The sequence below is a fragment of the Macaca mulatta genome, chromosome 8 (genome assembly GCF_049350105.2).
Source record: "Macaca mulatta isolate MMU2019108-1 chromosome 8, T2T-MMU8v2.0, whole genome shotgun sequence".
In the NCBI taxonomy this organism is placed as follows: Eukaryota; Metazoa; Chordata; class Mammalia; order Primates; family Cercopithecidae; genus Macaca; species Macaca mulatta.
This window is the reverse complement of record NC_133413.1, coordinates 104,910,562-104,938,046: the sequence shown is the minus strand read 5'-3', so window position 1 is coordinate 104,938,046 and position 27,485 is coordinate 104,910,562. Positions and strand designations below refer to the sequence as shown.

Here is a 27,485-nt window from a genome sequence, read left to right as displayed (position 1 = left end):
AAAAACAATGCGAAAACTCTCTTTTTAATTATTGAAAATAAGAATTATATTTGCCTAATCCTGTGTCAAATGATAGAGGTAAGTGTATACTAGATATAATTTATGCTGTTTCTTTTTTTGTTTGTTTTTCTTTTTTCCCCAGAGATGGAGTCTTACTTTGTCACCCAGGCTGGAGTGAGTGAGGCAATCATATCATAACTCAACTGTAGCCTCAAACTCCTGGGCTCAAGTGATCCTCCTACCTCAACCTCCTGAGTAGTTAGGGCTACAGGCATGCACCTCTACTTCTATTTTTTTTTTTATAATAAACTCTTAGTTTGTGATTTATTTTTTTAAATTTTAGGAGGGGTTTATTTCAACTATTCAGTACCTAAATGCTTTCCCTGATCCCTTGATATTGGTTGGTATATAAGTTTAACAAAGTAAGCTGATCTATGTACAGATTTACAGTTTCTTATCTATAATTCAGAAACTCAAAAATGGCAAAAAAAAACCTCCACCAAAAACAAAAAAACCCTGCCCTGAATTCCTTTGGCCATGCAGTCTAATCTGAACTGATATGGTGCTTGTTATAATCTTTATTTAGTGTGAATGTTGATACGTGTGGCTGCAGAAATATTGGTGTTTTGATTACAGGGTGCTGCTGCAGAAGCCACTGGGGGGTCTAAAGTAATATGCAGTATTTGGATTATATTATCTTTCTAGAAATCTAAAAGTCAGGATTCTAAAAGGCATTTGGCTCCAGAGATTTCAGATAAGGGACTCTGGGTCTGTATTAGTCTAAGCAAAACATCAGCAGGGAGGTAAATGCATGGCAGAAAATGTTATGCAAATCGAGAAACTTAAGTAGGTACATCTTACCAGCTATTTATACAACACTGTAAATAATATAATATATTTAATGATATTTAATGATATGGAATATTAAGGTTATATGTGACATTGTGAATGAATAAAATTTGAATAGAGAAACTGTTTTACAGAATGTTCCGCACCCTTCCCCCTCCGGCCTTTTTTTTGTTACAGCAAAGTTCTCATATAGATGTGGTTCGTTTTCCATGTGTGGTTTATATCAATGAAGTCCGAGTCATACCCCCAGGAGTAAGAGCCCATAGCAGTCTGCCAGACAATAGAGCATATGGGTAAGTCAACTCTCTTTTTAAAAGTATTTTTTGGTAAAAGATTTCTTAGAAACATATTCTTAAATGCAAAAATGTAAGGGAATATTTTACAAGTAATAAAATCCTGAAACTATTCAGTTATGGTTATGCTGCATTGTAATTAGGTCTATATTTTCTGTATAATGCATATATCATCTTAAACCTGAAAACAGTAATTATTTGACCTGTGTACTAGGTAAGATTTTTCTTTATTCATTTTTTTTTAACTGATGGTGTTAGGTTTACATTTTCTAAAATATTCTGGGATGGTATAACCAGGTAGATGAAGTATTTTTAACCTGATTTTTCTCTTGAAAATAAGTGGGAATTAGTTGAAATATTTACAAGTGTATTTTACTATTATTACCGTTATTGCTACCTTTTTTTTTTTGAGATGGAGTTTTGCTCTTGTTGTCCCGTCTGGAATGCAATGGCGTGATCTTGGCTGACTGCACCCTCTGCCTCCCGGGTTCAAACGAGTCTCCTGCCTCAGCCTCCTGAGTAGCTGGGATTACCCCGCTACCATACCTGGCTAATTTTTTGTATTTTTAGTAGAGACGGGGTTTCACAATATTGGTCAGACTGGTCTGACCTAGCACTTTGGGACTGGTAATCCCAGCACTTTGGGAGGCCGAGGCGGGAGGATCACCTGAGGTCGGGAATTCGAAACTAGCCTGGCTAACATGGAGAAACCCTGTCTCTACTAAAAATACAAAATTAGCCAGACATGGTGGTGCATGCCTGTAATTCCAGCTACTCGGGAGGCTGAGGCAGGAGAATTGCTTGAATGTGGGAGGTGTAGGTTGTGGTGAACTCAGATTGTGTCATTACACTCCAGCCTGGGCAACAAGATGAAACTGTGTCTCAAAAAAAAAAGAGTTAAACTAGCTACTTTGTGATGCGTGTTATGGGACAGATTCAAAGTTAAGGGCTTGTTTCTTCATAATTGTGGAAAATAGTTCATTGTTTGTAGAAATAGGTATAAAGTCTTCATAGGCGCCATTCAAAAATTAAAAGATACACAACAAGAAAAATCTTTAATGTTTATAGTGGAGGATCATTATAATTGACTCATATATTTTTTTCAATGTTTAAGAAAATTGACTCATGTTTTCCTATATGTTTCTTCCTGATTTTCCTATAAAGGGAGCTTTGTGTAGAATGAGAAAGATTGGATAATGATAGTATATCCAACAGTCTTCTCTAATTGTACTGCTTTTGGCCAAAGAAAGTTTGTCATTTATTGCTCCATAACAAAGTATAGCAAATTTAGCAGCTTAAAACTTCACATTTATTATCTCACATTGTTTCTGAGGGTCAGGATTCTGGGAGTTGCTTAGCTGGCTCAGGTTCTTTTGTGAAATTGTAGTCAAGATATAGACTGGGGCTGAAGAATTTGCTTGGTAGCTCACTCACGGGGCTGCTGGCAGGAGGCTTCACTTCTTTGCCAGGAGATCCTCTCCATGGGCTTGTTCATGTCATGACGCGGCTTCTTCCAGAGTGAGTGATCTAAGAGTGAGAGAGCATGCCCAAGAAAGAAGCCACAGGCAGTGTGTTTTATAACTTAACATCAGAAGGTGACGTATTATCATCTTTACCATATTCTGTAGGTTACATATTCTGCTGCTACAGTGAGGGAGGGGCCTACATAGGGTGTACACCCTACCACATAGGGTGTGAATACCAGGAAGCAAGTGTCATTGGGGCCATCTTAGAGGCTGGCTACCATAGCAGACAAGTTGGATTTCAGCAATTAGCTGCCATTGGTAGGATTATTTGTTTCATTTTCTGTTATCCTAATCCTCTTCCTTTTTCTTAGCTGGAGATGTGTGGCTTTTCATGTTGTAATAACTCTAAACATAAAGTATCAGAAACAAATTTATACATGAATAGTATGCTATGGAACAGTAAAATAAAGTATTAACGCAATAAAACAAATGTAAGAGTGAGGCCCGGGCATGGTGGCTTATGCCTGTAATCCTAGCACTATGGGAGGCTGAGGCAGGTAGATCATTTGATGTCACTAGTTTGAGACCAGCCTAGTCAACATGGTGAAACCATGTCTCTATTAAAAACACAAAAATTAGCCAGCTATGGTGGTGCGCACCTGTAATCCCAGCTACTCAGGAGACTGAGATAGGAGAATCGTCAGAACCTGGGGGGTGGAGGTTGCAGTGATCTGAGATCGCAACATTGCACTCCAGTCTGGGCAACAGAGCAAGACTCCATCTTAAAAAAAAGAAAGAAAAAAGAGCCAGGAAGACCAGAATCTGAAAGTTGAAAGCAGTGTTAGAGATCAAGTAATATTTGTGGGCATACTTTATAATAGTGTTTTTTCTCATTATAAAATTTAGAAATGCTTAGATAAAATTAAAATCCCTTTAATCTCTTTATTCTGGTAGGGTGGGTGGCTCAGGCCGCTAATCCCAGCACTTTGGGAGGCCGAGGCAGGAGGATCACTTGAGACCAAGAGTTTGGAGACCCCCATCTCTACAAAAAATTTAAAAATTAGTTGGGCGTGGTGGCTCATGTCTGTAGTCCTCACTACTTGGGAGGCTGAGGTGGGAGGATTGCTTGAACCCAGGAGTTCAAAGTTGCAGTGAGCTGTGATTGTGCCATTGCCCTCCAGCTTGGGTGACAAAGCAAGACTGTGTTTCAAAAAAAAAAAAAAGTAATAATAATAATTTTAATTCCTCTGTTCCAAGAGTATCTTAACATTTGATGTATATTTTTAATGTGTGTTTGTGTGTGTGTGTGTGTTCATACATATATATATGTATGCTTGTATATCTATTTTATTATTACTTTTTGCAAATATGATACCTTACATGAGGTTAGGTTTTTTAGAGTCGCCGAGTTGTAAGATGACTGTTTAGTGCAGTCAGATTTCCTTTGATTCTTTAAATCGTTTTTCAGTGACCAGGACCTGAGCCTTTGGGGTCTCAAAAGTAAAGAAAGAGTTTGTATTTTAGCTCTTTTTCCTTTTCTGGAGATACTGAAGTCCAGGGTCTAGTTTAAAGAAGGGCCAAGAGGGATCAGGTGCAGTGGCTCATGCCTGTAATCCCAGCACTTTGGGAGGGTGAGATGGGTGGATCAGCCGAGGTCAGGAGTTCGAGACCAACCTGGGCAACATGGTAAAACCCCATCTCTATTAAAAATACAAAAATCAGCCGGACCTGAAGGCACGTGTCTGTAGTCTCAGCTACTTGGGTTGCTGAGGTAGGAGGAGCGCTTGAACCTGAGAGGCGGAGGTTGTGGTGAGCCGAGATCGTACCACTGCACCCCAGCCTAGGTGACAAGAGCAAGAATCCTCTCAAAAAAAAAAAAAGAAAGAAAAGAAAAAGTAGTAAAGAAGGGTAAGAGGAAGAGACTAGAGTTGTTGGGCGCTTGTGATTGAATTTGGGTAAGGCAAATGTATGTTGTTATTTTGCTGTTACTTTTTAGTGTTTTATGTATTCCTTTATTTCATTTATAAGATATCAGGAGTACTTTTACATCATTAAATATTATTTGATTTTATGATTTCTAATAGCTACATAGTCTAATGAATGACTATACTATAAATATATTTGATTAGTCTCCTATGTGGTGATCATTAGATGGTTTTTAGTTTTCAAATTACAAGTAATAGTATGATGAATATCCTCTTGAAAAAATCTGTTCAAATATCAAGGTTTTCTGTAGAAACGCTTTCTAGAAAAAAGTACATCAAGTGGTGTGTCTCTGTCCATTTTGTGTTACTTTAACAGACTACCACAGACTGGATAATTTATAAAGAAATTTTTATCTCAAAGTTCTGGAGACTGGGAAGGCCAGTATCAAGGTGCCAGCAATCTGGCAAGAACGTTCTTGCAGCTTCATTTCATGGTGGAAGGCAAGAGCCAGAGAGCCCAAGAGAGCAAAAGGGAGCAGAACTTGTTTTGTTAACAAGCATACTGTCACAGTAACTAATCCACTCCCCAGATAACAGCATTCATTCATTCATGAGGGCAGAGTCCTCATGACCTAGTTGCCTCTTGTTAGGCTTGCCTCCCAACACTGTTGCATTGGGGATTAAATTTCCAGTACATGAAATTTGTGGGATACTTTCAAATAGTAGCTTGATGTGAACATTTTCTTAGTCTACTGAATTTTATTGCCACGTTGCTTTTCAGAACGATTATGCCTGTTTGTGCTTCTACCAGAAGTGCATACAGGAAACTCTTTGATAGTACTCTAGACATTATAGTTACTAACATTTGGATTTTTATATAAGTGAACAAGAATAAAGCATATGGTGTTCAAAGTCAAGATTTTAGTTGAATTTGAGGAATTTCAACCAAGGGTGCTATGGTATAATATCTTTTACATAAAGGGTAGCAAGATTTTAGTCTAATGCAAATTAAATAAGCTCTGATATTAACCAAATCTATTTTTAGAAACCCTGAAATATTTTTGTAAATTGCTGCTGTACAAATATCAATTGGCTTTAAGTCACAACTTAGGGCTCTGATGCTAACATTACTATTATAGTCTTGTATTAATGTGGATTAAGTTGAAATTGTAATTATACAACTGGAAGTTAGCTAATCCCTGATTCTTTTGTTAATGAAAGGTCACAGGCATGGTGCAGCAGCTTATGCCTGAATCCCAGCACTTTGGGAGGCTGACGTGGGAGGATCACTTGAGTTTAGGAGCTTGATTCGAGACCAGCCTGGGCAACATAGTAATACCTTGTCTCTACTTAAAAAAAAAAAAAAAATTAGACCAGTGTAGTGGCATATACCTGTAGTCCCAGCTACTTGGGAGGCTGAAGCAGGAGGATTGTTTGAGTCTGGGAGCTGGAGGTTACAGTGAGCTATAGTCACACCACTGCACTCCAGCCTGGCAAGAAAGCAAGACTGTCTCTAAAAGGAAGGGGAGGCCAGACACAGTGGCTCACACCTATAATCCCAGCACTTTGGGAGGCCGAGGCGGGTGAGTCACCTCAGGTCAGGAGTTTGAGACCAGCCTGGCTAACATGGCGAAACCCCATCTCTACTAAAAGTACAAAAAAATCAGCTGGGCGTGGTGGTGCGTGCCTGTAATCCCAGCTGCTCAGGAAGCTGAGGCAGGAGAATTGCTTGAACCCAAGAGCAGAGGTTGCCATGAGCCGAGATCGTGAAATCGTGCCTGCCATTGCACTGCAGCTTGGGTAACAAGAGCGAAACACTGTAACTCCGTCTCAAAAAAAAATAGGAATAGTGATAGCATGCAAAATATACTTGATTAAAATTTGATATTCAATAATACTTAAAAGGAGCTGTTGGCTACTTGAGATTGGATGTAAATAAAATTACATACAATATCATAGTTAACTATATTTTTGTTATTTAAATCTTAGGAATATCATATTCTAATTCTAGAATTGCTCTTAACTTTGTACTTACTGTGTTATTTGTTTTAATTTAGGTTAAGTATTTGTTACAAAGGCTGATGTTTCAACTTTGTTTCATTCACAGAGAGACATCTCCGCATACATTTCAATTAGACTTATTCTTCAACAATGTAAGCAAACCAAGTGCCCCTGTTTTCGATAGGTTGGGAAGGTATGTACCTGCTAGATAATTTCACCAGAACTCATGAGTTAGTAAGCAACACCTTTTAATTGATTATTTAGATAGAAGAAAAGGATATATCTGCTGGTAGACCCAAGAACACAGGGTTTAATTGTGTCAAGGCTGTAGTAAAGAAATGTCGAACTCCTAAGGAGATGTTGAGTTTATAAAGTAAAAATTTAAATGTGTGAAACAGACATTGTTTGTTAACTTGTTACTCATGCATGCCTTTCTTATATACATGATACTTTCACACATGATAGTAACCTTCTAATTTGGAAAATATTTTTGATTCTAATATAGACACATTGAGAACTAATATTTTATATGTGTCTTTCACATCACACTACTGTGCAATTTACAATTCCATAGCCACATTTTGTAAAATGAAACTTTTGTAAGTAGATAACCCCTTTTTTGATTATTTAGTACATGCTACGTAGTTTTTTTTCAGGTTAGGTATTATTAAACCTGTTGTTATGATGTCTGCAAACAAATGGGTTTAGTTAGAACTCATAAAATAAAAAAAAATTAAAGGCAGCTTAAAAATGAGAAAATGTCTATTCCTGTCAGGAATTAACAGTTTCTTAGACATCACTCATTCTGTTATTGATCCTTCTCATTTATTATTAAATTATGTTAATAATTTAACTCTTTTTTTAAGTGAAGGGAAACCTTAGATAATTTGAAGCAGGTAATTTTTAGTATTTGGAGGTGTTTTTATGTCAGTACCTACTTAATAAAAACAGGTGCTTTTCTTAAATTTTGGTTGTAGTCTACATTTTTGTATGACTGTAATGCAAAGTGGTTCTTTACTCTGGCCGTACATTAGAATTACCTGGTGTGCTTTTAAAAATTTACTGATGTCCATACTAACCCCAAAGCAATTAATTCAGAATCTGGGATTGATTTATTTTTTTCTTTATCACATTTTGGGGGGCAGTACATTAAACTCAAACTTTGGTTTATTGAATCAAAACAAAAATCTAGCATTTGATTATATTAAAATATTTGAATCTAGAAAGACATCTTCGTGAACTGTGATGTTCAGTGTTTGAGCTTACATATTTATTTCTACTCTCTTGACAGCCTGGAATATGATGAGAATACTTCCATCATCTTTAGACCTAACTCAAAGGTAATTATGGAAGTCAGTTTTCAACTTGTCATTACTATTTGCTCTCAACTCCATTTAAAGTTTTTGATCCATATAAATCAGTGTTGCAGAATGTCATCTCTTATCTGATTCTTCTAGCATCTAGACACTATTTTATAATGCAGTAAAGACGTCGTAATGTTTTTTACCTATAAAGCTCTTTCTTCCTCTTTCGAGTCAAGAAGAGGCCAGCATTTGTGCTTTACCATCTTTCATTTAGATAGGCAAGTTCAGAAGATGACAGGCAGGCAAATTGTTATTAGACACTACTGTGCCTTAATTAAAGTTTCTTTTAAAAGTACGTATTTCATATTTTTCCTTTCCTATAAAATGTATGCCTTTTTTCTTGATATGCCAGATGCCATGCTGGAAGCATTTAGTGGCAGATTTGGAATGCAAACATAATTATGACCTGGTATGGTGCTACTCAGCTTGCTGTTTGGTTTTGGGGGGGATGGGTATTAAATCATTTGTATCCTGTTTAGACTGCAAATTGTCTTTGTTACCTGTTTATCTTCCTTCCAGTGGGATTTCTGTTCAGTCTGTCAATCCTTGGCTGGTCTTCGAACCCTTCTTCTGGTCCACAGTTTCCCTGTATAGTCTAACAAAGAAATATTAATTTCTTTTTTTCCTTGTTGTGCCTCCAGAAGGGGCCCTGGTAACACTTATAACTTCATCTTTACCCAACATGGTGGGGTGGAAACAGAACTCTGAAGTCAGGGCCTTTGGTTTCTATTGCAGGCTCTTCTTCACGTGCTCTGGTTTTCTTATTTCCTAAAAGGGAATGACAATATCTGCTCTCTTAATTATGAAGATCTAGCTATTAATGTAGGTAAACTCTAAAAAGCATAAAGTTATTTTTATCTTATAGGGAAATACTGAAGGTTAATGGCATTGGCAAAAGTCTTTAATCTTTTTAGGAGAAAGTTTGTTTGCAAAAACCATTTGTATAATGCCTCTGGGTTCCCTTACTTTTTTTTTTTTTTTTTTTTTTTTGAGACCGAGTCTTGCTCTGTCGCCCAGGCTAGAGTGTGCAGTGGTGTGATCTTGGCTCACTGCAACCTCCACCTTCTGGGTTCAAGCAATTCTCTGCCTCAGTCTCCTGATTATCTGGGATTACAAGTGCCTTCCACCAGGCCCGGCTAATTTTTGTAATTTTAGTAGGCACGGGGTTTCACCATCTTGGTCAGGCTGGTCTTCAACTCCTGACCTTGTGATCCACCCACCTCAGCCTCCCAAAGTGCTGAGATTACAGGCGTGAGCCACTGCACCTGGCCAGTTCACTTACTTTTTAACGTACAATATGGGTACATAAAATATACCTGCATGCATGAATTTGGCTTATGAGAAGAATGCTATGCAGTTTTATGGACTTTATCATTCTTGAGACTGAGCATCATTTGTGCTTTTGGTCCCTTCTACCACCCCTGTACCTATTGGGGTTTAATTTATTAATTAGCAATAACTCCTACTTAATTTTATTCTTATTTCTTTTCTCCTGGATTGGAGTCTGGTTATACTTTTGAACAAGGTTGACGTAAAGCATAGGACTGGGAGATACAATCTTAGGACAGGTGTGGGTGTAGTTATGGTAACTCTGGAGAGTCACATTAAAAGCTGTGCCTGGGTGAATTTCACTTTGTGTTGACTTTGCATTTTCAGCATACTTTTAAAGACTTTAGTTGAACCACAATCTAATTTGATATCAGCTAACTTCTAGCATTTTAAAACATGAGTTTGAAAGATTTTTTTTTTCCCTCCCTAAAAATCAGGTGAATACTGATGGTCTGGTGCTAAGAGGCTGGTATAACTGTTTGACACTGGCAATATATGGATCAGTGGATAGAGTGATAAGCCATGACAGAGACTCTCCACCACCACCACCTCCACCTCCACCACCTCCCCAGCCACAACCAAGTTTGAAAAGGAATCCAAAACATGGTGAGAATTTTAAATTTGCTTTTGCAAGTGAAACTTATATCCGTGGTGTAAAAAAAAATGATTCGAAGAGTGCTTTTCTACCTTTTGTTCTTGTTTTGTTTTATTTTTTGAGAGGGAGAGAGGAAGAAGAGAGGGGGAAAGTGGGGAGAGGGAGAGAGGAGGTGAGAGGGAGAAGCAGAGGGGCAGAGGGGGAGAGAGGGAGGAAGAGGGGGTGATAGGAGGAAGAGAAGGAAAGAAGAGGAGGCAAGAGAGAGAAGGGGAGGGAGAGAGAGGGAGGGAAAGTAAGGGACTGGCAGGAGAGAGTGAGCAAGCACACCTCTTTCACCTTTTGAACCTTGCTTAAGACTTGACAAGATAGCTATCTGTTAGTCTCCCATTCTTGTCTATAAGAGTTTCTTTTTATGTTGAAGTGGCGACATTTTATTTTCTTCCTCTGTTTTCCTAGAGAGCTTTTAAAACTGACCCAAGGGAATTTTTTCCCATTTAAAATATCTTAATGACAATGCAATCCAGTGACTATTCATGGTTTACTATTAAAATTATTTGTAAATGAATTGAAAAATAGGCAGGGAGTTTGTGTATTCCCGGAGTACTTATATAAATGACATTTTTTTTTCAAGAGTGCATATAAAATTTGATTAGGTATATACATCTTAACTAATGTAGATTTCTTCCACTTTTGAGAACCTTTTGCTCCTTAACTAGAAACAAGAAAAATAAGAACTTCAGTGGCTTTCTTTCAGAAGGTAGGCAGCTGGACTCATGTTTCTTAGAATCTCTTCTCACTCCAGTGTTAATTACTGTGAGAAGTTGACCACAAGGCTGGGTGCAGTGGCTCATGGCTGTAATCCTAGCACTTTGGGAGGCTGAAGTGGGAGAATTGCTTGGGGTCAGGAATTCAAGACCAGCCTGGCCAACATGGCGAGACCCTATGTCTATTAAAAAAAAAAGCAGTTGACACAATGAGATTCATAGCCAGCTGCAGTGATATGCATCTGTGGTCCCAGCTACTCAAGAGGCTGAGGCAAAAGGATCGATTGAGCCCAGGAGTTCGAGTCCATTCTGGGCAACATAGTGAGACTCCCATCTGTAGAAATAAATAAATAGGCTGGGCATGGTGGCTTATTCTTGTAATCTTCACACTTTGGGAGGCTGAGATGGGAGGATTGCTTGAACCTATAGGAGTGTGAGGCCAGCCTGGGCAACATAGGGAGAACCTGCCCCTATGAAAAAAAACAAAAGAAAGAATTAGCTGGGCATGATGGCATGTGCCTGCGGTCCAGCTACTCTGGAGGCCGAGGTGGGAGGACCCCTTGAGCCTGGGAAGTTGAGACTGCAGTGAGTCATGATTGTGCCACTGTACTCCAGCCTAGGCAACAGAGCAAATCCCTGTCTCAAAAACAAAAACTAAAACCCACACACAAGATGAATAAATAAAAGGAGTTTCAAGAATGCATTTTGAAATTGTAATTAAAGTCACAAAGGAATAATATTTTGCTTTATAATTAGCATTTTTGTGACTATAAATGACCTTTGTTTCTCTGAATCCTGATATAGTAATGTGGTGTGAGCTCTTTTTTTTCTGATGGTGGTCATACACTGTACTTTTCTTACATCTTACCTGCTAAGCATAGCTACTCTTTCAGTTTTCTTTTTCTTTTAGTCCTTCATTTTTCTGTGCTTGTTTTTTTTTTTTTTTTTTTTTACCAAACCGTGAGCTCCTTGTGGATAGAAAGTATGTTTTACATATATTTGTGTTTTCAGTCTTATCATAGTGTCTGACGTATGTAGTGGTTACTCTAAAAATTTGTTCAATTTACTGATTTGTTTTAAAATTGACACTTAAGTACATATATACATGTGTTTTTAACTTTTTATTTAAATTTTTTTTTAATTTCGTTTTTTTGTTTTTAGAAACAGGATTTTGTTCTGTCTTCCAGGCTGGAGTGCAGTGGCCTGATCATAGCTCAATATAACCTCGTAATCCTGGACTCAAGCAGTCCTTCCACCCCACCCTGTGGAGTAGCTAGGACTACAGACGTGTGCCACCCTCCGTCCCAATTCATTTTTTTGTAGAGATTGGGTCTCACTATGTTGCCCAAGTTGGTCTCAAACACCTAGCCTCGAGTGATCCTCCCAACGCAGCCCTTCAAAGTGCTGGGTTGATAGGTGTGAGCCACCACACCTGGCCCCTTAACTTTTTACTTTGAGATAATTATAGATTGACTGGAGGTTGCAAAGAAATATACAGGGAAGTCCTGTACACTCTTTAACCTCCCCCAGTGATAACATCTTTTATAAATATAGTATAATATCAAAACCAGAAAACTGGTGTTGGTGAATCTGTGGAGCTTATTCAGATTTCACTAGTTAGACATGCACTTGTTTGTGTACGTGTAACTCTGCATTTTTACGTCATGTGTACAGCCTTGCATAACCAACACCATGATCAAAATACTTAACTGGGCTGGGTGCCGTGGCTCACGCTTGTAATCCCAGCACTTTGGGAGGCTGAGGAGGGCGGATCACTTGAGGTCAGGAGTTTGAGACCAGCCTGGTCAACATGGTGGAACCCCATCTCTGCTAAAAATACAAAAATTTGCTGGGCGTGGTGGTGCATGCCTGTAGTCCCAGCTACTTGGGAGGCTAAGGCAGGAGAATCACTTGAACCCTGGTGGTGGAGGCTGCAGTGAGCCGAGATCGTGCCATTGCACTCCAGCCTGGGCAACAGAGCAAGACTCCATCTCAAAACAAAACAAAACAAAAAAACAAAGAAAACTCCAAACTTCACTACACCATTGCCCCAAGATTGCCTATTACCCCGTTATAGCCATATTCATCCCACCCATCGCTAGCCTTTGGCAGCCACTGGTCTGTTCACCATCTCTATAGTTATATTATTTTACACATTTTACATCAATGGAATCGTGCAGTATCTTTGTGAGATTTACTTTTTTCATTCAGCATAATTTCATTGAAGTTCAACTTATTATATATGAATAGTTTGTTCTTTTTTATTGCTGAGTGGTATTACACAGTATAGATGTACCAAAATTTATTTAACTGCTCACCTGTTGAAGGACATTTGGGTAGTCTCTATTTTTTGGCTATCACAAATAAAGCTGAACATTCCCATATTTTTTTTGCATGAAAATAAAAGCTTGGGATTATGTCCAAGCCTAAGAGTGTATACATTATATTTTGGTATGTGAGAAGTCAGAAATTCTAATGTTACCAGTATAGATTAATTAGCAAAATTTCTGTTAAGATGCCAGGAAGGAAGAGTTTATCATCAGTTAATTCTTAAGATAGAAGTCTGAAATGATGAAAAGTATTTTTTCAGTATGTGGGAAGTCAGAAATTCTAATGTTAATATAGATTAATTAGCAAAATTTCTAAGACACCAGGAAGAAAAAGTTTATTATCAGTTATTTCTGAACATGAAAATCTCAAGTGATGAAAGGTATTTTTTCACCCATTCATTTCCTTATACTTTAACATGGTTATCTTTGTTCTACTTGGGGATTGATTTGTTCTAGGTCTATCTGTGTATACCTAAATCTGTGCATACTCAAGTCCTGAAATTGGCCTTGAGGAACCTGCATATACAGAAAGTCAGCCCTTTATATATATGCAGATTTTGCATCCTCAAATACCATATTTTAGATCTCTGTTTGCTTTAAAAAAAAATCACATGTAACTGGTTTGAAACACAGTTCAAAGCCATGTTGTTTGGGGGCCATCTGTAATTTGAAAGTTCTTTTTCTGTCTCCCATAAAACACTAGCTGATGGGGAGAAAGAAGATCAGTTTAATGGAAGCCCTCCAAGACCGCAGCCAAGGGGACCAAGAACTCCTCCAGGACCCCCTCCACCTGATGATGATGAAGATGATCCTGTGCCTCTGCCAGGTATAAATAAAACCAGTGCTAAGGTTTTCCCCCCTAGTTAATAGTACGTTTTTGTTTTTGTTTTGAGATGGTCTCACTCTGTCGCCCAGGCTGAAGTACAGTGGCTCACTGCAGTCTTGGCCACCTGGGCTTAAGTGATCCTCTCACCTTAGCCTCCTAATAGCTGGGACTACAGGTGTGCATCACCACGCCTTGCTAATTTTTAAAATATATGTGGAGATGGGGTCTCACTATTTTGCCCAGGCTGGAACTCCTGAGCTAAAGTGATCCATCTGCCTTAGCTTCACAAGGTGTTAGGATTATAGGCATAAGCCACTGTGCCTGGCTAATAGTGCTTTTTGATTAAAGAAAAGAAATTAGGTGCTAGTAATCAAATCTTGATGCAGTCTCTCCCCATGCTGTGCAGTATTTCCTTGTGTTTTTCTTTTTCTTTTTTCTTTTTTTTTTTTTGAGACAGGTTTTTGCTCTGTGACCCAGGCTAGAGTGCAGAGGTGCCATCCCAGCTCACTCCAGCCTTGACTTCCCGGGTTCAAGAAATGCTCCCACCTCACTACTCTGCTGTAGTGACATGTACAAAAGAGTGCCAGTTAAAAAGCAGTAGTAGTGGGCTGGGTGTGGTGGCTCATGCCTGTAATCCTAGCACTTTGGAAGGCTGACGCAGGAGGACCTCTTGGGCCCAGGAGTGTGAGACCAGCCTGGGCAACATACGGAGACCATTTCTCTATTAAAAATAAAAGTAAAATAAAATAAAAATAGGCCGGGCGTGGTGGCTCACACCTGTAATCCCAGCACTTTGGGAGGCCGAGGTGGGTGGATTACTTGAAGTCAGGAGTTCAAGACCAGCCTGGCCAACATGGTGAAACCCCATCTCTATTAAAAATACAAAAATTAGCCAGGTGTAGTGGCACACACCTGTAATCCCAGCTACTCGGGGGACTGAGGCAGGAGAATTGCTTGAGCCCAGGAGGCAGAGGTTGCAGTGAGCTGAGGTCATGCCACTACACTCCAGCCTGGCTGACAGAGTGAGACTCAATAAAATAAAATAAAAATAAGTAGTATGTATTGGAAAAGATAAAAATCTGTATAGCTGCTTAAAAGCTAAAAACAAAAGGAATGGCTTAATAGTATACTTTATTATTGCTCATTGTAGAAGTTGTACAATGTATACTCAATATTTTTGAAATGGTGAGTAATTCTTTTTTTTTTAGGGTGTTTATAAGCTACATCATCCAAAATATCATTAAGTAGTTGCCATATCCAGTCTTACTGCCTTGTGTCATTTAAACCATTAAAATAATCTGTATCTTCATATACACCATGGAATACTATGCAGCCATAAAAAAGGATGAGTTCATGTCCTTTGTAGGGACATGGATGAAGCTGGAAACCATCATTCTCAGCAAACTATTGCAAAAACAAAAAGCCAAACACTGTATGTTCTCACTCATAGGTGGGAATTGAACAGTGAGAACACTTGGACACAGGAAGGGGAACATCATACACCGGGTCCTGTTGTGGGGTGGGGGGAGCGGGGAGGGATAGCATTAGGAGATATACCTAATGTAAATGACAAGTTAATGGGTGCAGCACACCAGCATGGCACATGTATACATATGTAACAAACCTGCACGTTGTGCACATGTACTCTAGAACTTAAAAGTATAATAATAAAAAAAATCTGTTCCTTAAATCTCAATTTTTCAGTGTCTGGTGACAAGGAAGAGGATGCTCCTCATAGAGAAGATTACTTTGAGCCCATTTCTCCTGATCGGAATTCTGTTCCCCAGGAAGGGCAATATTCTGATGAAGGAGAAGTAGAAGAGGAACAACAAGAAGAAGGAGAAGATGATGAAGATGATGTGGATGTAGAGGAAGAAGAGGATGAGGATGAGGATGATCGACATACAGTAGACAGTATCCCTGAGGAGGAAGAGGAAGATGAAGAGGAAGAAGGTGAAGAGGATGAAGAAGGTGAAGGTGGGTTATGTTAGCTAGGACTTTGGGGTTTATGTACTAGAAACTAACTCGCAGCTTTGAAAAATGCAAAAGAATTTCTAGCAAAGATAAATGGGTTCCAAGAAACCCACGGGTCAGAATGTAGCTAGGCCTCAAGGCATGACTAGAAATGAGATTTCCGTCTCTCCTCTGCTTTGTGTGTTTACTTTAATCTCCCCTGTTTAACCAACTAGCCTAAACTGCCTGACTGTATCTCAGTTTTCTGTTTGACTTGCTACAATATGAGTTTCCCCTTGACAGCATCAGCTTTTGCCAGGAAAACAGGGTCATGTAGCAAATACATGTTGGTTAGGGATTTGGTGGCTGTTTTCAGAGTAAGGAGTGGTAAAGCTAGGTGGAATTCCTAAAGATGTCTACCACTTAGATTTTTTAGCAAATGCTACAATCTTTTTAACAATTCAAGGGAAAAATCTCAGTTGCACAAGTACATGTGGCAGTATGATACAGTCCTTTAATTAGGCTTTATTTTTCCTTTGAAAGCAAAAAGTGAAAGATATTCAAGCTAACTGGCTCCTAATTTGCCCAAGAAATGGCATGTAATGTTAAAGCATTTATGCAAAATAACAGATAATCTGCCTTGGCTTTTTTCTGCAGATAGTGAAAATGAGTGTCATTTGAGAATCACAAGGGCTCTTTTACAAAGTAACAACTAGATTATCATGTGATACTTTTTTTTTTAGCTTTTCCCATTCCCAGATTATCAAATAATTCTTTTTAGATTTACTGTATTTGGCAAAAGAGTTAAATTTTAGGCAGGCAGTTTTCTTTCTTTTTTTTTGATACAGAGTCTCATTCCGTCAGACCCAGACTGGAGCACAGTGATGCGATCTTGGTTCACAGCAACCTTCACCTCCAGGGTTCAAGTGATTCATCCCTCAGCCTTCCGAGTAGCTGGGCTTACAGGCGCCCGCCACTATGCTCGGGTTATTTTTGTATTTTTAGTAGAGACTGGGGTTTCACCATGTTGGCTAGGCTGGTCTCGGACTCCTGACCTCAAGTGATCTGCCCGCCTTGGCCTCCCAAAGTGCTGGGATTACAGGCATGAGCCACTGTGCCCAGCCGTATTTTAAATTAACAAATTTTCCATCAAAATATAATGGAGATCTACAAAACTGTGTGATAGGTAAATGCAGAGAAATAAAAATTCAGGAATGTGAAATTAATGTTATAAAAAGAATCTGCAGTGGTTTTGCTGAAAATATTTGGTTTAACCTTATGATATTAGTTCTTATTTAACTTTAATATAACCAATTTTTTTTTTGTCTTAAAAATAATCTCTCAAGAGGACAAGCATAATTTCTTTCCTCCTGAGATATTTTTGTTACTTTGAGGCATTTCTAATTTTATTTCTGTGAGGAAAAAGTATCTGTTACAGAGTTAGTTGTAAAACTGAACAGATACGGAGGAATTTGCTTAAAATGTTTGTTCAGTTTTCAGGTCTCACCCTTTTCAGGAAGAAAGAAAGTTTGTCCATAATTATTTTATTAGAAATTATAAAATGTTATAAAATTGTGGATAAGATGTTGGGGCAGAAGTTCGTTTTGTTGAGGAAATAATTTTTAATGTTTTATTAAAACTCTTGATCAATCAGAATTTATGCGTTAGATAAAGATGATGTAATACTTAAATATTATTCATACTAATTTTCAGGGGATGATGGTTATGAACAAATTTCCAGTGATGAAGATGGAATTGCTGACTTGGAACGTGAAACGTTTAAGTATCCAAACTTTGATGTTGAATACACTGCTGAAGACTTAGCTTCAGTTCCTCCTATGACATATGATCCATATGACAGGGAGCTTGTACCACTCTTATACTTCAGTTGTCCATACAAGACTACTTTTGAAATTGAAATCAGTAGAATGAAGGATCAAGGTCCAGATAAAGAAAATTCAGGGGCAATCGAAGCCTCAGTGAAGTTAACAGAACTCTTAGATTTGTATAGAGAAGACAGAGGTGCAAAATGGGTAACAGCTTTAGAAGAAATTCCAAGTTTAATAATAAAAGGGTTAAGCTATTTGCAATTGAAAAACACAAAACAAGACTCCCTTGGCCAGTTGGTAGACTGGACCATGCAAGCTTTAAATTTACAAGTAGCGCTTCGCCAACCTATTGCCTTAAATGTTCGACAGCTCAAAGCTGGGACCAAATTAGTGACCTCACTAGCAGAATGTGGGGCTCAAGGAGTTACGGAACTGCTACAAGCAGGAGTGATCAATGGATTATTTGAGCTTCTGTTTGCTGATCATGTATCATCTTCTCTTAAGTTAAATGCTTTTAAAGCTTTGGACAGTGTCATTAGTATGACAGAAGGAATGGAAGCTTTTTTAAGAGGTAGGCAAAATGAAAAAAGTGGTTATCAAAAGCTTCTGGAACTCATACTTTTAGATCAGACTGTGAGGGTTGTTACTGCTGGTTCAGCTATTCTCCAAAAATGCCATTTCTATGAAATCTTGTCAGAGATTAAAAAACTTGGTGACCATTTAGCAGAGAAGACATCATCTGTTCCTAACCACAGTGAACCTGATCACGACACAGATGCTGGACTTGAGAGAACAAACCCAGAATATGAAAATGAGGTGGAAGCTTCTATGGATATGGATCTTTTGGAATCCTCAAATATAAGTGAAGTGGAAATAGAAAGGCTTATTAACCTCCTAGAAGAAGTTTTTCATTTAATGGAAACTGCCCCTCATACAATGATCCAACCTCCTGTTAAGTCTTTCCCAACGATGGCACGAATTACTGGACCTCCAGAGAGGGATGATCCATACCCTGTTCTCTTTAGGTAAGACATGTTTGTCTTTTGGGAAATAAATGTCACAAATCATTGGAGACAATTTTATGTGGTTGATTTTGCTGTTTATCTGATTGTAGGTAACTTATTTATGTGTAAGGATACTTGATATTTCAAAACAGTTATTCAGTAGTAATAACTGAGAAGTATGTTACTGTGGGTGAGCTTATATTGTGTTAGTTCTTTTTTTTTTTTTTTTGTATTTTTAGCAGAGACGGGGTTTCACAATATTGGTCAGGCTGGTCTCAAACTCCTGACCTCATGGTCCGCCCGCCTCGGCGTGTGCCACCACGCCCAGCTAAGTTTTTTTTTTTTTTTTTTTTTTTTTTTTTGTATTTTTAGTAGAGACGGGGTTTCACCATATTGGTCAGGCTGGTCTCGATCTCCTGACCTCATGATCTCCCAAAGTGCTGGGATTACAGGCATGAGCCAGTGCGCCCGGCCTGTGTTAGTTCTTAAAGCAAAATTGGGAACTTAGTGAAAGAGTTTAATAATTAACAATGATGCTTGTATAAGCATGTCTATGAGCAAGAATAAATGAGAAACTGCTGACTTGCTTCTGGGAAGGTGGTACAGAGGGATGGTGTAGGAAGGAGAGCTTTTCTATGTGGACCTGTCTGTACTTATTACTCTTAATACATAACTTATATTTTACTAACTTAATTTTATTGTCCTGGTTAAAGATGTCTTTAAGGTTCTGTTACTACTTGTTTTTGCCGTCTACCTCTCTTGTTATCTGTTGATACAGTTTTGCCATTGTTAGGACCACTATCCATAGTAGATTTTTTATTTTGTTTTGAGACTTACTTTCTTCCCATTTGCCTGTAAATAATTTCCTAACATAAAAATGGAAAAATGGCATTTGAGTTATTCTATTACTTATTTTTGTGATTAATATTTTCATTGATTTGAAGCATAGTGCATTACCAGGAGATGGGATATGTGTCCACTCTAAAACCTCCACTTATCCAAATTCCTGTTTTTAGCTGAAACTGTCAGACCTTGTCTTAGTTTGCGTTCCCTAAAAGGATAACTTGAGTCGAAGTCTTAGGTGCAGGTTCTTTGTTTGAAAGATTATCCTACAAAGCAGAAATGGATGAAGAGAGTAAGATAAGAAGAGGAGAAAAACCAGTAAAGGAAGTGTTATTATGCTTATTATTGCTGTGGACAGCTGGGGCTCATCCTACTGGGGTCCCTCTGAAGAACTGGTTAAAGTGTATCTCCTGCTTATCCTCCTAAAACATTCAGCCTGGGGCATTTATCTACCAACTCTCCCCTTTGATTCAAGGATGCCCACAAGAAACTTTAACTCTTATGCTTCTGAGCTGTTCTTGCTTGTGGTTTGAGCACCCTTTAATGGCTTTGGGAGAAACCTTGAGGAAGAAAGGTAGAGAGGCCCAAAGTGAACACTCGAGGCTGGATACTGGCAACCCTCACAGATTGTGTACTGGGAAATCAGTGGGGCAGTGATGGGAGGTTGGGGAGCAGTAATATGTAAGAGGTGGGCAGAGTATGCATTTAGGCAGGATACTTAGAAGGAATAGAAAGACAAAATGACAAGTAGGAGAGAATAGAAACCCAGGAAGCAAATAGTTTTGGGAACCAGTGAATGGTTTGTTGTGATACTGTGCAGAGGTTCAGAAAAGATAAGGATAGGAAATCATGTATTTTGTAACATAGATTGCAACTGGGGCTATGGCAAAAGTAGTTTAATGTAGCAGTGGGAGAGGAAGTGTGGATGAAAAGCCATTGGCCAATAAGGATTTGAAACAGTGTAGGCCACTGATTTAAGAAATTTGGATGGATCACCTGAGGTCAGGAGTTCGAGACCAGCCTGGCCAACATGGCAAAACCCCATCTCTACTAAAAATAAAAAACTAGAGCTGGGTGTGGTGGCTCATGCCTGTAATCCCAGCACTTTGGGAGGCTGAGGCAGGCAGATTAGCTAAGGTCAGGAGTTCAAGACCAGCCTGGCCAACATGGTAAACCCCGTTTCTACTGAAAATACAATCATTAGCCGGGTGTGGTGGTGGGTGCTTGTAATCCCAGCTACCCGGGAGACTGAGGCAGGAGAATCATTTGAACCTGGAGGTTAGAGCATGCGGTGAGCCAAGATCTGGCCACTGCACTCTAGCCTAGGCTACAGAGTGAGACTCTGTCTCAAAAAAAAAAAAACACACAAAAACAAAAACAAAACAGGCCGAGCACGGTGGCTCACACCTGTAATCCCAGCACTTTGGGAGGCCGAGGCAGGTGGATCACCTGAAGTTGAGAGTTCAAGACCAGCTTGAGCAGCATGGAGAAACACCATCTCTACTAAAGATACAAAATCAGTGGGGCATGGTGGCTCATGGGTGTAATCCCAGCTACTTGGGAGGCTGAGGCAGAGAATTGCTTGAACCTGGGAGGCAGAGGTTGCGGTGAGCCGAGATCGCACCATTGCACTCCAGCCTGAGCAACAAGAGTGAAACTCTGTCTCAAAAAAAAAAAAAAGTAACAAGAAAGACACACACACAAAAATTAGCCAGGCTTGGTGGAACATGCCTGTAAACCCAGCTACTTGGGAGACTGAGGCAGGAGAATCCTTTGAATCTGGGAGGTTGGAGGTTCTGGTGAGCCGAGATCGGGCCACTGCACTCCAGCCTGGGCAACAGAGTGAGATGCTGTCTCAAAAAAAGAAAACAAAAACTAGCCAGGCATGGTGGCGCGCGCCTGTAATCCCAGCTAACTCAGGAGGCTGAGGCAGGAGAATCGCTTGAACCCAGGAGGCAGTGGTTGCAGTGAGCCGAGATTGTGCCACTGTACTCCTGCTTGGGCGACAAGAGCGAAACTCCATCTCAAAAAAAAGACATTTGGCCAGCCTAGGCAACATAGGGAGATCTCATCTCTACAGAAAATAAAAAATTAAAAAAAAAATTAACTGGGAATAGTAGCGTGCGCTTGTGGTCCCAGCTGCTCAGGACCATGAGGTGGGAGGATTGCTTGAGCCTGAGAGGTTAAGGGTGCATTGAGCTGTGGTTGTGCCACTGCACTCCAGTCTGGGCAGCAGAGTGAGACCGTGTCTCAAAACAAGAAATTTGGCTAAGAGAAAAAGTGAGAAACAAGGCAGCAGCTAGAAGGAGATGTTGGGGTCAAAAAGGAAGGTTTTTGCACTGCAGTTTGGGCAGCAGAGTGAGACCGTGTCTCAGAACAAGAAATTCGGCTAAAAGGAAAAGTAAGAAACAAGGCAGCAGCTAGAGGGAGATGTTGGGGTCAAAAAGGAGAGGCTTGAGCATATTTGTAGGCTGGGAATAATGACTCATTTACAAAGTCAGTGGAGAGGGAGATGTTTATGATGTAGGAGTAAACAATAACAATTGCTGGAGCAAGGCTTGGTGGGAGATGAGGACAAGAGTACTAGTGTAGGAATTTGGTTTTGGGCAGGAGAAAGGAAGTCTTCTAAGTATGCAAATATAGATACATTTGTAGTCTTGGAGATTGTAGAGAAATTTAGATACTTCTTACTAACAACTTTATTTTTAGTAGAATAGGTGATGCTTTCAGTCACTGAGAAGAAGCTAGTTATTAAATACTTACTAAGTGTTTTTTTTCCCACCATATGGAGGAGGTACATTTGGGTATCAGACAAGAGGAAATAAAGGGCCCAGAATCGTTGTGCTAAGGAATTTGAATTTTACTTTTAGAATATGGAAAGGTATTGAATATTTTGGAGTAGCAGATCTGATGTGATCAGAGTAATATTCTCAGATGTTGCAAGATGTATTGCAATGGAAAAGAAATTAGAGTTGTTAGGAAAATAAGATAGTCTGAGGTTTCTAGGTGCTAGGTTTTAGGTACTTTGCCCTTAACAGGTAATGGAAAGGCAAATATTGTACTTATATTGACAGAGATTGTGAGATAGCCGTTGTATTGTATAATAGTACTGGCACTTGGCAACAGGACCTAGTAGGCGAAGGAAAGTGAGAAGGAGCTAGAGATTTCTAGCCAGGGTAGCAATTGGAGCTGTGGTTTTATTGACAGAAACTGGTGAATTAGGAAGGAGAGTGAATTTTGAAAGGGAAAATAATTGTACTTTGGAGGGTCTTTTTTTTGAAGTGTTGGCGAGGACTGTTGTCCTATGTCAGGTCCCCAAGAGCACCAAGATTCTCTAGGAGGACTCACAAAACTCAGCATATAATACTCAGCAAAGGAAAAAGGTACATGGGAGGAAGTCTGGGAAAACCAGGTGCAAGCTTCCAGAATCCTTTCACAGTGGAGTCACATAGTGCCTGCCTAATTCTCCCAGCAACAGGTTGTGACAACATGTGTGAAGTGTTGCCTGTTGAGGAATTCTTTAGAAACTCGGCACCCAGGCTTTTTTATTTTTTATTTTTAAATAGCAACGATGACATGTTTTGATACATGTATACATTGTGGAATAATTATATCAAGCTAATTGGCATGCAAATTTTTTTTATTGTGAGTAGTCAGGTGGGTACTCACTGCCTATCTTCTACCAGAATTCCAGACTCCTAGAAGGAATGCAGGTGTTCAGCATAACCATATTGTTTGCATAAATAATTTAGGCACAAGGAACCATTCTTATCAGTTAGGGGCACAGGAACCCTCTCGAAATCTAAGTTCCCAGAAGTTAGCCAGTGGCCAACCTTGCAAGCAGACCTCTAAGGATGTGCAGTCTGAGGCCTGCTATTTTAACCATTCTTCGAATGGTCCATAAGGAGAATGCTCTTAGAGCATAGTAATTCTGGAGTTTTGTCTTCTGGAGGGTTCTGTTTGCCTTTGTAGTAAGCAGTTACTGGTGAGTATTTATTGTTGTGAAGTAGAAGCCTGGGTTTAAATAGTAATAGGACTGAAGAGGCAGTTTCAGCTTTTGAGAAAATTAAGTTCTGGCCTGTCATTTACTTTTTAGTTGTATTTTGACAGGGGTTTATGAAAGCTATTGTGTTGCCATTTGCAGTGACTAAAATGGAAGAGAATGAGTCAGAATTATAAATAATTTTTATTCTTTTTAACATTCAGAAAAAATGATACTTACTAATTAAAAATTAAGTTTTCATTAAGCTGGTTCTATCTTGTAGTCAAGAGATGTTTTGACAGATTTTTAACCCATTTTTGAGTATATGAACAAATACAATGTTTTGGTTCTTTTTTCTTTAAAGTCTGGTTAAGTTTCATTTTTTAAAAGTTGAGGAATGAGATCATGTCCTTTGCAGGGACATAGATTAATTTGGAAGCCATTATCCTCAGCAAACTAATGCAGGAACAGAAAACCAAATACTTCATGTTCTCACTTATAAGTAGGAGCTGAACAGTGAGAACACATGGACACAAAAAGGGCAGCAACACACACTGGGCTCTGTTAAGGGGGAACAGGGGGTTGGGGGAGAACATCAGGAAAAGTAGCTAATACATGCTGGGCTTCATACCTAGGTGATGGGTTGATAGGTGTAGCAAACCACCATGGCACATGTTTACCTGTGTAACAAGCCTGCACATTCTATACACGTACTCCAGAACCAAAAAATTAAAAAGAAAAGAGAGATAAAATTTGGAAAAGAGTTTAGGGAGGATGAGGCAAAAGGATCACTTGAGTCCAGAGAATCACTTAAGGCCAGGAGTTTGAGTCCAGCCTGGGCAACATAGCTAGATCTCGTCTCATAAAAAAATTAAAGGGTTTACATCTGGCATGGCCTATAGGCAAGGAAGAAAATCCATACAGATAAGGATGCCCAAAGAAGTTGTCAGTAGCATTTGTGTCTATTTTGAAGTGTTGAGTAAATTCGGTCTTTTCCCCTTAGGACTATGTATGCTAAAGAATAATTCTTAGATTTGATAAAAGAGTGCTATGTGTGGTAATACTAACTACTTAAATGTTAAAAATTGATAATTTGAAAGTTTTTTCCCTGGAGATACTAATTCAGATCTACTGTAGTAAATCTGAGTATACTATATTTTTCTATAGTATAGTCATCCCTCACTGTCTGTGAAATTATTCTCAGACCTCCCTTGGAAACCAAAATCCAAGGATGCTCCAGTCTCTGATATAAAATATAAAATGATGTAGTATTTGCATATAACCTATGCATATCCTCTTGTATACTTGAAGTCATGTCTAGGTTACTTATAATACATTGTACAATATAAATGCTCTGTAAATGGTTGTTATACTACTGTTGTGTAGGGAATGATGTAAAGAGAGAAGTCTGTACACGGTCAGTACTGATACATTTTTTTTCTTTTCGAGTCTTGCTCTTTCACCTAGCCCAGGCTGGAGTGCAGTGGCATGGTCTTGGCTTTCTGCAGTCTCAACCTCTTGGTCTTAAGCGATCCTCCCACCTCAGCCTCCCCAGTAGCTGAGACTACAGAAATGTGCCACCACGCCTGGCTAATTTTTGTATTTTTTGTAGAGACAGGGTTTTGCCATGTTGCCCAGTCTGGTCTTGAGCTCCTGGCCTCAAGTGATCTGCCTGCTTCAGCTCCCAAAGTGCTTGGGATTGTAAGTGTGAGCAACTGCACCTGGCGCCAGATGCACTTTTAAAAAATGTTTTCAATTTGCAGTTGGCTTAATCCACAAATGCAGATGCGGAGTGCTGACTGTGTATATACTGTATTTTTCCTAGATGCACGAATTTGCATATACCGATATGCCATGAATAAAGTGGGACCATGGTGAAAAAGGAGCATTTGATAAGTATCCTGGAAAGAAGGCCCAAAATTTAAAGGAAAAACTTGTCAATAATTATTTATTTAACGTCTGTTGAGTGCTAACTAGGACAAAGCCTCACAGAACATTCACTTTTGTTTGGCCTCATCTAGAGAAGACTTGCCAGTCACATTATGTTTTGAGTTAAAGCAGTGTATTACTAAGGATAAGGATTATGGTCATTAAAATTTTTTATCGGTGTCTTGTCTGAATATAGAGTGAATGAAGAGTGCTTTGCACTGACTTGACATATATCAATTAACTCTTCCGCAGATATCTTCACAGTCATCACTTCTTGGAGTTGGTTACCTTGCTTCTGTCAATTCCAGTAACAAGTGCTCACCCTGGTGTGCTGCAAGCCACAAAAGATGTTTTGAAGTTTCTTGCACAGTCGCAGAAGGGTCTTCTTTTTTTTATGTCGGAATATGAAGCAACAAATTTATTGATCCGAGCTCTGTGTCACCTTTATGATCAAGATGAGGAGGAAGGTCTCCAATCTGATGGTGTTATTGATGATGCATTTGCCTTGTGGCTACAGGACTCAACACAGACATTGCAATGTATTACAGAACTGTTCAGCCATTTTCAGCGTTGTACAGCCAGTGAAGAAACTGACCATTCGGATCTCTTGGGAACCCTGCACAATCTTTATTTGATTACTTTTAATCCTGTGGGAAGATCAGCTGTTGGCCATGTTTTTAGTCTGGAGAAAAATCTCCAAAGTCTTATTACTTTAATGGAGTACTATTCCAAAGAAGCCTTAGGGTAATTTCCTACTTACTCCTTAAATTTTCTGTGATGTTAGAAAATCAGATTAACTAATGGTCTAGTTTCTTAAAAGAAAGTGTTGTTTTGAGAGGGAAAAAACTATAGTTTTGATGTAACGCATAACTTGTTAATTAAAGGTTAGAGTGACAGAAATCTCTAAAATAAAAGATGTGGCTATAAAGTAATAACAATGGACTCTTTAGCACCTTCCTTCAGTTAACCCATGGTGTTAAAGATTGCAACTGTAGTACCCTCTGCTGTTTTATGTAGAGGGGAATTCTAAGGCACAGGAATATGTACCTTAAGGTATATATTCCTTTTATTGCTCTTACACTCTCTTGCTGGCTCCTGTCCTTGCATTCTAAACCATGCTCTGGATTCAGAATTGCTTTGACTAGGTGGGTAAATTGAGAATTATAATGGTTTGAAGAGCCTTCTTGGTAGGGCAGAGGGTTTTAGTGTATGAGAAGAGAGACGTGCCTTATTTCTGGTTCATGTCACACAAGGCAAATGGCATCCAGATAACTGCCCTCACGGTGAGGACTTGGTATATAATTCCTTGAGTGATGGATCTTTTGTGGGGTGCTTACAAAAAGCAAACAGCAGTGACTTCCATGCCTAGCTATATCTTAACAGGTTTATAGTGGAATACTGAGTATTGAAGGCAGGTAATCATACTCCTTCCTATTTATCCAGATTGGACAAATATTTTGAAGGAGACTAATGAAGTATACTTCCTAATCTTTCATTGCTAATGAAGTATACTTGTTAATATTTCATTGTTTTTTGATCTTATTTCTTAATAGAATTTTACTTTCCATAGTGATATGTATGCTTTTTTATATACTTTTAAGTAATGGTTTCAAGTGCATTGGATATGAACTGTAAAATCTGATTTCTTGTCTTCAGTCATGTTTTATGTAAATTTCTTTGATCTCTTTAAAGCCAAGTAGAAGAAAATATTTTAAAAATTGTTCCTAAAAAATTGTTTTTGTATCCAAAACTTAAAAACCTTATTTTGTTTCAGTGATTCCAAATCTAAGAAGTCAGTAGCTTATAATTATGCATGTATACTTATTTTGGTGGTGGTTCAGTCTTCCAGTGATGTTCAAATGCTAGAACAACATGCAGCATCTCTCTTGAAGCTTTGTAAAGCAGATGAAAATAATGCTAAATTGCAAGGTATGGTATCTAAGTTATTTTAAGCATTTGTAATATGTGAAGGAACAAACCTTTGAATATCTGTGATTAGTCCTTCATCATGTTTTGATAATATACATAGTAATACTGTTTTTAACTTCCTGAAATTACTTTTTATGAAGATAGTTTTTACAAACTGAAGATTGATAAAATGTTTTAGTATATAAACAAAGTAGTTTTTACAACTACCTTTTCTGGAAAGTCATGAAAATTGGTAGTTTGTTGAAATTTCTTATCAAAATGGAAGAGGTAGTTT

At 38.8% G+C, this 27,485-nt stretch overlaps 1 protein-coding gene across 3 annotated transcripts in view; it reads left to right on the top strand.

Annotated features, from left to right (window-relative positions):
* VIRMA (vir like m6A methyltransferase associated) overlaps nt 1-27,485 on the top strand; it is a 64,764-nt gene that overhangs the window by 7,988 nt on the left and 29,291 nt on the right. For all 3 annotated transcript variants that reach the window (NM_001193848.3, XM_077942376.1, XM_077942377.1), the window contains 9 exon segments: nt 1,027-1,142; nt 6,641-6,727; nt 7,826-7,874; nt 9,665-9,833; nt 13,620-13,742; nt 15,447-15,719; nt 17,409-18,549; nt 25,535-26,026; nt 27,057-27,211. In NM_001193848.3, the coding sequence (NP_001180777.3) occupies nt 1,027-1,142; nt 6,641-6,727; nt 7,826-7,874; nt 9,665-9,833; nt 13,620-13,742; nt 15,447-15,719; nt 17,409-18,549; nt 25,535-26,026; nt 27,057-27,211 (2,605 nt within the window).